Consider the following 12,347-nt stretch of genomic DNA (forward strand, 5'->3'; position numbering starts at 1 on the left):
AGACAAAATATATTTCAATAAAATAAATAACATTTTTATTCAAAGTTTCACCTCGCCACTTCTGCGAGCATACATCACGGCTTTCTTAAAAATTTTATTTTTACTATACAATTTTTCTATTTACATATAAATTTGCTGGTAATAGAACATCGTTTAATGTTTTTAAAAATACATTTCCCCCCACTGGAGCTGATTTTCTATTTCGCAAAAAAGTCATTTATAAGATTTACTATATTACTTCCAGGAACAACTTTATGCTGAATTCCGAGTGCTTGTCTTATTTATAGGTCTTGTAGAAATCGCCCAAATGCTTTTGCTTAAAATCTGGTGAATGTATAGTGCACGATGAAAAAGTTGGTATCAGTTCATCTACTTTAGGACAGCCAAAATCTTCCAAACTGTAAAACACTCTGCTAGTTAGAATTTCTAAAAATTTCCGTTTTCCGAGTCCTTTCACATAGATATGTGAATACATATCACACAAAAAAGTCAACATAGTATGAAATTTAACGTAGGGTAATTCTCCTTGGTTCCAATCTATTTGATGAATATTTCGGACTGTCCAAGAATATTGCATTTTCTGTTGTGTTGGAAGTTCTTCAAACGGAAACGGTGGTTGGAATGTACACACTCCGGTAATGGAATTACCTTTTACAGCATGAAAAGCAAGTTCTTTGACAATGTATGCCCCTGATGAAAGTTGAAAACCTTCAAAATCAATGACTAAAGCTGAGAATCCTTTTCTGTTTCCTTCCTACAATAAAAAAAAGAAAATTTTGAGTCACCAAGAAAAATAATTAACAACACACAGTTAAAATGTTTATGATAATGTTCATAACTCCTTTCGATTACTACGATTAAGAATTTATTTGCAAAGTAAAAGTCTTTACCTCCTGAGTTCTGTCTAAAATAAACCTTTTTACAAAAACGAATATGAAACGTTCACTTTTAAGAAAATATTTTTACTTTTTGCAAAAAAATTTACTTGTTTTATAAAAATATTTCAAACTTTTTAACAGAATTTTCTATCTTTTGAGAAAATATTTATGTTTTTACAAAAAATCTTCTATCTTTTAAACATTTTGTTAAAAATTTGCTAATTTTATAAAAATATTTCAAACTTTTTCCCAAAATTTTCTATCTTTTTAGAAAATATTTACGTTTTTGCAAAAAATTTTCTATCTTTTAGGAAAATATTTATGTTCTTAGAAAAATTTTCGATCTTTTAAGAAAAAAATTTAACTTTTTGTTAAAAATTTTAACTTTTTGTTTAAAATTTTAACTTTTTGTTAAAAATTTTCTATCTTTTAAGAAAATATTTATGCTTTTACAAAAAAAAAATTCTCTTTCAAGAAAATATTTTTACTTTTTTTTGTTAAAAATTTGTTAGTTTTATAAAAATATTTAAGTTTTTGCTAAAATCTCCTAGTTTTTCAGAAAATTCTATATATTTTTCTGAAACTTTTTGTATTAGTTATTAAAGAGTGTAATTTTTTCTTGATAATATAAACTTTTTCACATGTGAAAATGATCAATAAAGACAAAATATATTTTAATAAAATAAATAACATTTTATTCAAAGTTTCACCCAATCACTTCTGCGAGCATACATCATATGTTTCTTAACAATTTTCTAAGAAATAATTTTATTCCCACGTTCTATAACAAGTATGAAGCACTATGATATTATGACTAATTGATAAAACGTGGATAAGCCCCAAACGTCCCGGATAGACATTATCTTTGTAAAATTTTGTGAGAAATAGATAACATGTTCAAGTTCTGTAATCAGTATCATTTAAATATTAACTCCTAATTTGAAAATAAAGTAAGTTATTTGCATTATTATAATATTAAATTGTAATAAAACGATGAAATAAATGAATAAAGCGACGTAATTGTAATAATATTGTAATAAATGAATCGTATATTGTAATAACTGAATAAAACGACGTAATAAAACGATAAATTCCCATTACATGTTTTTAATATAAATGAATTTAAAGCGGCAAAAATTCCCATTACATGTTTCTTAGATTTAAAATAATTCATTTGAAATTTTAAGGAAATTTAATATATAATTGATAATATAAATATGTCGTTATTTATTCTTTTTAACAAAATGCTCTAGTTTTTAGAAAATATTTTTATTACTGAGGGAGATTTTCTAATATTTCAGAAAATAATTTTATTTTTTGTGAAAAATTTCTAGTTTTTCAAAAATAATTTTTATATTTTTGTAATGAGTTTCTAGTTTTTATGAAACTTTTTGGTATTAATTATTAAAGGGTATATTTTTTATTGAATAGGTTAATAATAGGTAATATTAAATAGGTAAATAATAATTATAGTCATTTATATCAACTGTATTTATGTTAAAAAATAACTAAAATTAAGAGTTATTAATATAGTCTCTTTCTAACATTTTAAGTATAGATGACACCATTAGAATTCATATAGTATTTCTTAAATTATTCAAATTTATTTTATTGAAACCTTAAGTTTTCCTCTGATCTCTGTACATTCACAGGATACTGGTTAACGAAACCAATCCCACTATTTGTCGTCGGACTAAGGGTAGGAGGTTTTCGTAGTCTTCCTCCTCATATAACATGGGTACTCACAAAGTTCTCTTCGAAGACATGTATTGTCTCAAGATCTAGGAGTTCCATTGTCTTCTGGGTTCAAAAATGACAACATTGATAGCCGTAAATCCAAACGATAGGGATAAAAGTATCTAATCGTATAAACTAATATTTATTAATTTAAAATTAATATACCTTTGATTCTAATACTTTTAATATTCGCAGTAGTCATACTTAATAAATTTTAACAAATGGAAAGTTAATTTAACAAATATTAACTTCATTTAGATTACGTAATGAAAAAAAAATAAAAACTATTCCTAATTTGTAACTAAGAAGATGAGTAATTTTTATTACTAACAAAATAAAAATAATTAATTAAAATGTACAAAGCAATTTACTTTCTCTTGGTTAATTAAAGATACAGATTAGCGCATCTCAGTAGTTTTATAAATAATACTATTTAACATTATCAATATACTATTTATCATCAATATAATAAAAATAACATAGTTATAAAATTTTTAAAGTTAACTAAGTTTTGTCACATGCTCTGCGTAAAAACGAATTAGTGCTAGAAGTTAAAATAAAACAATTCTATTAACAATAAATTTAAAAGCATAGTAAATTACTAAGAAATCAATAGTACTTACTTCAGTTTCAGCATGTTTTCTCTTTAAATATCCGTCCATAACAACCTGGTGAATTGAAAAACTTTCAAAAACTTAATCGAGACACAACAGAAGAACAAGTGAAATACTAATATAAGTAGGGGAAATTAATTCACTCTATCCTTCTAGTTGCCAAATCATGAAAGTATAACTCTAACAACCAATCAGAAAAATGTTAAACTGTCACATGCTTAACTACTTACCAGCGCAAGTGAAAGGAACTGAATTCAACACATACGTCATAGACCAAGATCTAGCTTGTTATATGTTATCAGAATGACTCGCTCTGTAATCAGTAGTTGTGCTATCACACAATACACGTCAAATCTTAACACGTGTATGGTCAGTACCGTTGCCACCCAGAGAAAGTTATAATAACATTAAGTGGGGCAGAAATAATTATTTAATAACTGTCAAAAGGTTAAGTGAAAAATATATCGATGAAACTGTAGGATGATATCGTTATCAAATCATTTTCATTTATACACGTGTTCAGAATACAAAAGTTTAACTTATTAACACATATCTAACCAAGCATTCATGGGTCAGTGGTTATGATATCCAACTACTGACCCACGAAGGCTTTTTGATGGCGTGAGTTCGATCCTCAGCCTTAATTATATTTAATAAATAATATTAAAAACAGATTTAAATAATATTAAAAACAGATTTAAATAATATTAAAAACAGATTTAAATAATATTAAAAACAGATTTAAATAATAAAATAGATTTAAAGTTATTTTATTCCCACATAGATGGTGCCACTAGATCAAAAGCATGGTATCATTTATGTGTTGCGTAATAAAAGATGACGTCATAACATCATAATATACAATATCTCACCCCAAATAACAAAGTTTACAAGTGTTGCCATCCTTAAAAACTAATAAAAATAATAAGTGTTGCCACCCTCAAAAAAACTAATAAATTAAATAATATTTAAAAAACGAAACTAAATTAAAAACAGAAACCGAAACTAAAAATATATTAGGCTTAAGAAAAAAAGAAATAAGCTCCCCATGACGCTGCAGACGAAGTTTCGATTTTCAGGCGGGCAGAAATAAGCAAACGGGCAGAAATAAGCAACTTCCGGTTTGTAGGCGGACAGAAATAAGCAATTTCCGGTTATAGGCGGGCAGAAATAAGCAAATTCCGGTTGATGCAGAAATAAGCTCCGGTTGACTTAGGGTGATGACGTCACTTCCGTCCCCTATACCCCGGCTATTACTACTTAGGTGGCTCACAAGAGAAATCATAGGCTTGGTCTTCTAATGGTATGGAATTAGAAATATTTGAAGTGTTAGTGCACCACTTGTGTAAGCTCATACCCGCCTTTTTAAACAGGTCTACTAACTGTTCTTGTAGTAATTGAAATTCTTGAAAGTCTGAACTACCTGACAAAATGTCATCCATATAAGTGTCTCTAATTATTACAGCAGCGGCTAAGGGAAAGCTATTCCCCTCATCAATGGCTAATTGTATAATAGTTCTGGTTGCTAAGTAGGGTGCACAAGAAGTTCCGTATGTAACAGTGTTCAGTTTGAAGGTTTGCACTGGGTCATTCACGCTGTTCTTCCATAATATCAACTGTAAATTCCGATAATCAGGGTGAATCAAAATTTGCCTAAACATTTTAGAAATGTCAGTAGTGAACACATATATACATGTTGCCTGAATCGCAAAAGTATTGAAAATAAATCTTGTTGTATAGTACCGCCCTTGTACAAAATATCATTTAAAGAAAGACCCGATGTCGTTTTGGAGGAAGCGTTAAATACTACTCTCAACTTAGTGGTTTTACTATCTGGGCGAAGTACACCATGATGCGGTAAAAAATATGAAGCGGTTTTATCAGGTGGTTCTACAACTAATTGCATATGCTCCAAGTCAGCATATTCCATTAAGAATGATTTATAAAGTGATTGCAACTCCTCATCTTTCGAGAGTTTTTTCCATAACTGATTTAAACGCATTTCGGCAACGGCTTTAGAATCACAGAGCGAAGCGGGATCCTCTTTCAAAGGCAACTGTACTATGTAATGCCCTTCATGATTTCGATAATGAGTATTTTTATATTGAGTTTCGCATAACTCAAATTCGACACTATGTTCAACAGAGGGCTCCTCAACAGTTTCTATATTCCAAAATGCTTGTAGCTGTTTATCAAGGCTTTCCGAATTTATATCTGAACTAAGCGTTAATCCACAATATGCTCTATTTGTACTATTATCGGAGCTCCCTACGACTATGTAACCAAAAACAGTTTCTTGAAACAACCAATTACTACATGCCGATCGAAACTGATTTGGCTTTAAAATTTCAAAAAAGAGTTCGCAACCAATAATTAATTCTACTTCCTTTTGTGTGTTAAACTCTGGATCAGCCAAATTAATGTCCGATGGAATCTTAATATTAGATACTTCAACCGGATTAATTATCGTTAAATTTGTGATCGAAGGAACAATTAAAAATTCTAAAGATGTTGAGAAACTCCCACTATTGTTTTTAATTACAGTGGTTATCTTTTGTTTGATATTTACCGAAATATCGCTCAATCCCGAAACAGAAGCATTTATTTTTTCCTTTTTCAACATTAAGTTATTAGCTAATTTTTGTTTACAGAAAGAAAGATGAGAAGCGGAATCCAGAATCGCTCTGCATGGATAATAGTCTCCCAATTCATTTCTAATATAAACAACTGCAGTAGGCAAGAGAATATTTTGTTTCTTTTTTGATACTAAATAATTTGAAAAAGTGTTCGAATGTTCTTGTGGGAATGAATCATGCACTTGCGAAACAGATGCTTGATCGGCGCCTGGCATCGTAGAAACTGAGGAGGTGGGAGGCGGGGAAGAAATCTCATAAATATGCAGTAAAGTGTTATGGCGTTTTTTACAAACGAAGCAAGAATTTTTCGATTTACAGTCTTTAACTTTGTGATTATTCTTTAAGCAATTAATACACAAATCTAAACGTTTTATTTCATTAAATCTATCCGAAACCTTCATATTTTGAAAGGTATTGCACTTATAAGTCATGTGCGGTAATTTACAGATTACACAAGAGTTAGGATTATTATTCGAATTCAGGAAAGATTTACTCTTATTAACAGCTTGCTTATGTTTATAAATTGAAGAAGAAGCTGTTCGACTAATACTATCAAGAATTTGGCTTCTTTTTTCTAAAAATTCTAAAAAGTTATCCAGTTCTGGTATTTCATTTGATGCGATCGTTTGTTCATATTGTTTTCTAGTTTCTCGGTCTACCTTTTTCAAAATGATGTTAAGCAAAAGTATGTCAGATAAATTATTACGATCAAAATTTAGAAGCTTCAAAGCTCTGATATTTTTCTTTAAAATATCTACCATGTTTCTAATATCTCCAGCTGATTCATTTGTAAGTTTTTCAATTTCCGAAATTTGATTTATGTAAGTCTCAGTTAGGAGACGTTTATTCTCAAATCTATTTTCTAATGCTTTTAAAAGTGACTCAAAAGAATCGTCAACAGTTTCGAGACGTTTAGCGTCGCCCAGCAATGACGCTTTCAAATAATGCAGTTTTTGAGAGTCATTTAAATCATTGTTTTTAGTTATAATGTTATCAAATTGCAATTTAAAATTGGGCCATTCATCAAATTTACCGTGAAATACCGGTAGTGGTATCTCAGGTAGTTTAATTTCTAGTTTTGTTTTCGAATCAGCCTGAGATATTTCATTTTCACAATTATTTATTGAAGGTTTAATTATCAAAGAGTTAAGAATATCTTTAATTCTTACCTCCAAAGCTTCGAGTCTGTCTACTGTTCCTTCTAAATCAGTTTCTATTTCAGTTATCTCTGGGTCACTTATATCTTTTAGACCATCCTTCAATTCATCAACTTTTTTATATAATTGTTCCACACGCTTAGACTTCACTTCTTATTGAGTTGAATTATGTTTCTTCGTCTGGTCAATGTATGTTTCTAACTTTGTTATGGTACCTTTGACGGCACGCTTCGATCTATTTAGTTTTTCTTTTTCCATCTCCGGCTCGACGGACCATTGATGTTCGATACCAATTGATTGATTTCTATGCTGGTATTGATTTCTATGCACGCTCATGCTATAAGATCAACAACTAATTTTTCAACTGATTAGGGTTACAACAAACGGTGGCGAGGATGCTGAGACAAAGATGCCAAGTTGGCGCTATATTTCGGAGATATTGAACAATTATTAATATTTATTTGCTAAAATTTAAAAAAGAAAACTGCTACTTGTTTTTATATACTTAAAAATTTTCTGTTGCAGATTTTTACATGTTTGTCACAAATATTTTTCTTATACCTTCATCTACAAATTCAATAATCTGTATGTTTCCAAATTTTGATTAAATTAATTTAGCATTTTTTTAGTTTGATTTATTTGTTAAGTATATCTTAGTATTTATGATAGGAGTGCACAATTTCTTTTAATTTGGCACAATTTCTTTTAATTCAAATTTATTTTACTTGATAAAATGCGGTTTTTTTTTTTGGTTTTTTTCGTTTTTATTTTGTAAGCTTTTTTGTTAAAATCTATATCCTACTATATATATATCTATAAATTTACTGATAAAAATACTTGGTATACTTAGAACAATAATGTTTAGATAAAAATTATCAGATTTGCCGCTAACATGACTAAATATGTGCTCAGCCCTTCATTAATCTACGTACTGTGCAAGTGGCCCTTCACATTAAAAAAAGTTACGCATCCCTATTTTATGATAAACTTAAAAATATGCAATTAATAGGTTTCCTATATTTCTGCAATCCACCTGTCGGTGTTCCCACCTTATCGTGGTGGTGTGGTTTGTGTGTGTTGTCGATCCCGAGAGCTATGCCGGCGGTAGCTTAGCTACTGGCAGGGTCACCCAAGCCGGACAGGTCGGAGGAGAGACACCAGACAAAGAGGAACACCCTGGTCCTCCAGGTTTGGGGTTGGGCGTAGGGCTAACAACCCTACCCTGTAAAAAAATTCTGTTGCGAAGTCTCAAGTCAATGAATCCGGACCGAAATTTAGAAGACGGCCTGGCAAATCTTACATGGAACTGAGAATCGGAACATGGAACATTCGCTCTTTGTATAAAAGCAAAGGGCTGCAACTCTTAACGGAACAGCTGGATAATTACAGGGCTGATGTAATGCCTCTGCAAGAGATGAGGTGGCTTAACGATGGAATAATCGAGAAGAGAAATCACACAGTCTTCTATAGCTGTGATAAGAAGAGGCATATTTTTGGAACGGGCTTTGTTGTGGGCAAACACATTCGGCATCTTGTCATGGATTTCGTGCCAAAGTCTTCAAGGTTATGTAAAATTAGGCTAAGAGGAAAATTCTTTAATTACACTCTTATAAATGCCCACGCACCTACTGAAGACGAGAAAGAACTTTTCTATGAGAACCTGCATTCTCTATATTACTCCTGTCCACAAAACGACATCAAAATTATTTTGGGTGACTTAAATGCTAAAATTGGAAAGGAAGCTGAGCACAGGCAGTGGCGTATCTAGGGTATGGCAAGTATGGCGAATGCCATGGGCGCATTATTTCAAAAAGGCGCAAAATCGATCTACATCAACGATTTTTTTACTTAAAAATTTTATTAAGTGTTTTTTTAAATTTATATATATATATATATATATATATATATATATATATATATATATATATATATATATATATATATATATATATATATATATATATATATATATATATATATATATATATATATATATATATGTAAAATGATGCAGTCGGACCGAGCAGGAAAACAAACACAGGATTTTAATTAAATCAGAGTAACTTTTATTTGATCATTCTTTAGTTGAGTGGGAGCGAAAAAGTGATGTTTACTCCATCAGCAAACAGTCTTTCTGGTAGGGAAAATCTTGCAAAAAATCCAAAAATGCCTTTATTTAGGGAAAAGAGGGAAATCTCAGAAATTACTATTGGTTAATTAAATAGATCACGCGATTCTCACAAGGCTTAAAAGGAAAAATATCTTCATTTAAATTTATGTATAGTTGGCTAAAAATAGATTTAGAAACAGGATGTGGTTTCTTTAAAAGTATCATAAAATGCTTCGATTCGAAGAATTAAGTAGTAATAAATCAGGAGTTGTTTTATAACGAAGAAACTAACATAAAAAGATTAATGGAAGCTTTTTATGTTACATCCCCCCTCGCCGAAATTTTTTTAACTACTATCAAAAATTTTTCAATTATCTTTTTGCAAAACTTTCCCTATGATGACACAATTAAAATAAAAAAAAATCAAATTGCACTTTTAACAAGATTTCAAAGTAATATGAATTATAAAAAATACATATAAGTACACAATATAAAAAAAATTTCATGAAAGTCTCGAGAAAAAAAAAAATTGATGTAGCGCTACCATCAAAATGAAGTGTTAGATCTTCATTTTCAATAGTTTTTTGTGATTTAAGTTTTCTCAGTCCTTTTTGAAATCACAGTAAATAAATTTATTACTCATACTAACACAATTAAAATAAACTTTCACTATAAGAAAATTTATAAAAATTTTCTAAAAATGCAAATATTAAAAAACATGAAAATACAAGTGATATGAGATATACAAATACAAATTGACACTTTTTCCAAAAAAAAATTTTCTTCAGGATTTGCACATCTTGAAAATAAAATGTATAAAAAAATTTGACACAATGGTCTTTAATCTGAAATTTAGGATTTCAGTGTTGTTAGGGGAAAATTTTTGCTGGATTAGGGGCTGTATTCCCCAAATGGAGGAAAACAGTCCCTAGTCTCAACAATGATGTGCTGGAAGATCCTAGTTTCAATAGATGCCTAAGTTTAAATTTTTTTGGTTTTCACCACAGAGAGAAACTACCATCGCCCCATATCCTTTTAGATTGGGTAAACATTGAACTTGAAGAAGAAAATTTGAAAGGTCGGATCTTCCAGAAAAAAGGGGACCACATGTTCATTGAACCATGTGTAATGTTGTCATATTCGGTGTTTTTAATTTATTTTAACAATGAAAAATCATTAAATTTAATATAAAATATAGTCAATTCCATTTAAATAATTACATGTTTTTTATTCGTGACTTAATTTCAGTTTGTCAGGTGGGTGGTACCTTCGCAATTTTGATATATGAACTATTTCTGAATTTTCTTTATTATGAATATTCTTTTTATTTATTTTATAATTAACATCAGAAATTTTTTCAAGAATTATATATGGACCGGAAAAAGTGGGGGTAAGTTTTCTAGTATTGGGGTATTTAAAATCTTCATACATTACAGTATCATTTGGGGAAAATTCAATATGAGTGAATCTTGCATCATAATAAATTTTATTTTTTTCATGATATTGTTTAGTTCTTTCAACTGCAATTTTCCTTGCTTCTTCTATTGGTGGAAAAATTTCTTCAGATAAAGGATGATTAAATGGGAGAGTGCCAAACATTAAATAAGCTGGTGGGAATTTAGTTACCGAATGTGGAGTTAAATTATATTCTTCGGTTACTTCTTTTAATAATTTAGGCCAAGGAATTTTTTTAGAAGAATCATTAATTTTACATTTTAAACGTGTTACAATGGTTTGTCCTAAACGTTCAACTTTTCCATTAGTTTCGGGTCTATGGGCTGTAGTTAACAATTGTTTGATTTTGCTATGTTTAAGAAATTTTTTAAAGTGGGAAGAAGTAAACGCGGCATTTCTATCACTCAAAATACTTTTAGGGGTTTGAATTTGAAAAATTTGGTACAAAAAATTTACATACGTTTCCGTAGTTATTGATTTCGATGCAAAAGACCACATATATCGAGTGTGATGATCAATTACTAAAGTTAAATATTTTTTTGTAGAATTGTAATAATTAAAACCACCTACGCTATCGATTGCAATTATTTCAAAAGGTTTGTCAACTGGGGGCATTTCCTGAAGTAACCCAAATCTTTTCTGTCTAGGTTTTTTATTAATTTGACAAGTATGACAATGTTTGTTAAAATTTGTTATGTCCAAAGTAATATTTTCCCAATAGTAAACAGGAGTAAGTAAATTAATAGTTTTTTGAATTCCGGGATGGCCAAATTTTTTATGAGTAATTTCAAGTAATTTATGCCTTAAAGAAAATGGAACAACAATTTTGGTAAAACCCTTTTTACGTATACACAAAACATTATCTATTTTAATAAAATTTCCAGTTAAATTATCATTTTGTTGGGCTTCGCGAATTTCGTCTAATTGCAAAAGATGTGAAAAATGGCTTACATTATTTAAATCAACATTACTATTGTTTTCAATACTGTCAGGAATATCACGGGATAACATGTCAGCTTCAAAGTTTAAGGTGCCTTTTGTGTATTTTATATCATAATCATACATACTTAATAGTAAAGACCATCGGAACAATCTACCTTTCAGATTTTTAACATTTTTTAACCAAACTAAAGCCGCATGATCTGTATGTATGGTAAATTTATTTCCAAATAAATAATGATAAAATTTGTTTAATGCATCAACAATAGCAAGACATTCCAGTTCTGTGATAGCATAATTTTTCTCATAGTCTCTAAGAGAACGAGAATGGAATGCTATTGGATGTAAGACACCTGAAACATCTGGCTGTTTCAAAATTGCTCCAACACCACTTTGACTTGCATCAACAAAAATATGACATGGTAACTTAGGGTTAAATATTTTCAAAATTGGTTTACAAACTAAAGCATTTTTTAAAAATTCGAATGCTTCTTGACATTTGGGAGTCCAACACCAGGGTGTATTTTTCTTTAAGAGATTATTTAAAGGTGCTCTAATTTTAGCATAATTATTTATAAATTTATTATACACATTTATTGAACCTAAAAATCGTTGAAGAGATTTAACATTAGTTGGAGGTTTCAAGTTTTTAATTGCTTCAATGTTATTGTTATCAGGAGTTACTACACCATTAGATATTTCGTATCCTAAAAATTGAATTTTAGTTTGCAAAAAAGAACATTTAGAAGCTTTTAATTTTAAGTTTTCAAATCTACATATTTCAAAAATTTCCTTTAGATGATTTAAATGTTCTTCAAAAT

General features: G+C 29.6%; 3 protein-coding genes across 3 annotated transcripts; 1 reads left to right on the top strand and 2 right to left on the bottom strand.

Moving 5' to 3' along the window:
- Positions 1-12: 12 nt before the first annotated feature.
- Positions 13-3,535, bottom strand: LOC147806216 (uncharacterized). The gene is made up of 2 exons (XM_087149438.1): positions 3,239-3,535; positions 13-754 (listed from the first exon to the last, which is right to left on the bottom strand). Exons 1-2 carry the CDS (start codon positions 3,275-3,277, stop codon positions 278-280), a joined length of 516 nt encoding a protein of 171 aa, XP_087005564.1. The 5' UTR covers positions 3,278-3,535; the 3' UTR covers positions 13-277.
- A 950-nt stretch (positions 3,536-4,485) lies between these two features.
- Positions 4,486-7,358, bottom strand: LOC147806217 (uncharacterized). The gene is made up of 3 exons (XM_087149598.1): positions 7,238-7,358; positions 4,984-6,799; positions 4,486-4,882 (listed from the first exon to the last, which is right to left on the bottom strand). The coding sequence occupies exons 1-3, from the start codon at positions 7,356-7,358 to the stop codon at positions 4,486-4,488; spliced, it is 2,334 nt and encodes a 777-aa protein (XP_087005724.1).
- A 964-nt stretch (positions 7,359-8,322) lies between these two features.
- Positions 8,323-8,790, top strand: LOC147806218 (protein CFDP2-like). The gene has a single exon (XM_087149599.1). The coding sequence runs from the start codon at positions 8,323-8,325 to the stop codon at positions 8,788-8,790; it is 468 nt and encodes a 155-aa protein (XP_087005725.1).
- Positions 8,791-12,347: the final 3,557 nt, after the last annotated feature.

The sequence above is a fragment of the Parasteatoda tepidariorum genome, chromosome 8 (assembly GCF_982258835.1).
Source record: "Parasteatoda tepidariorum strain Cologne lab strain chromosome 8, Ptep-v5.0, whole genome shotgun sequence".
NCBI classification, from domain to species: Eukaryota; Metazoa; Arthropoda; class Arachnida; order Araneae; family Theridiidae; genus Parasteatoda; species Parasteatoda tepidariorum.

Bases quoted from the DNA above. Each gene is read 5' to 3' on its own strand.
- LOC147806217 (XM_087149598.1), bottom strand. From the start codon at position 7,358: ATGAGCGTGCATAGAAATCAATACCAGCATAGAAATCAATCAATTGGT. The intron at 6,800-7,237 runs GTACCATAACAA...ATTATTTGAAAG, and splicing joins ATCGAAGCGTGCCGTCAAAG to CGTCATTGCTGGGCGACGCT. The intron at 4,883-4,983 runs GTACAAGGGCGG...TAAAATGTTTAG, and splicing joins CTTTCTTTAAATGATATTTT to GCAAATTTTGATTCACCCTG.
- LOC147806216 (XM_087149438.1), bottom strand. From the start codon at position 3,277: ATGGACGGATATTTAAAGAGAAAACATGCTGAAACTGAA. The intron at 755-3,238 runs GTAAGTACTATT...TTTTTATTGTAG, and splicing joins GAAAACATGCTGAAACTGAA to GAAGGAAACAGAAAAGGATT.
- LOC147806218 (XM_087149599.1), top strand. From the start codon at position 8,323: ATGGAACTGAGAATCGGAACATGGAACATTCGCTCTTTGTATAAAAGC.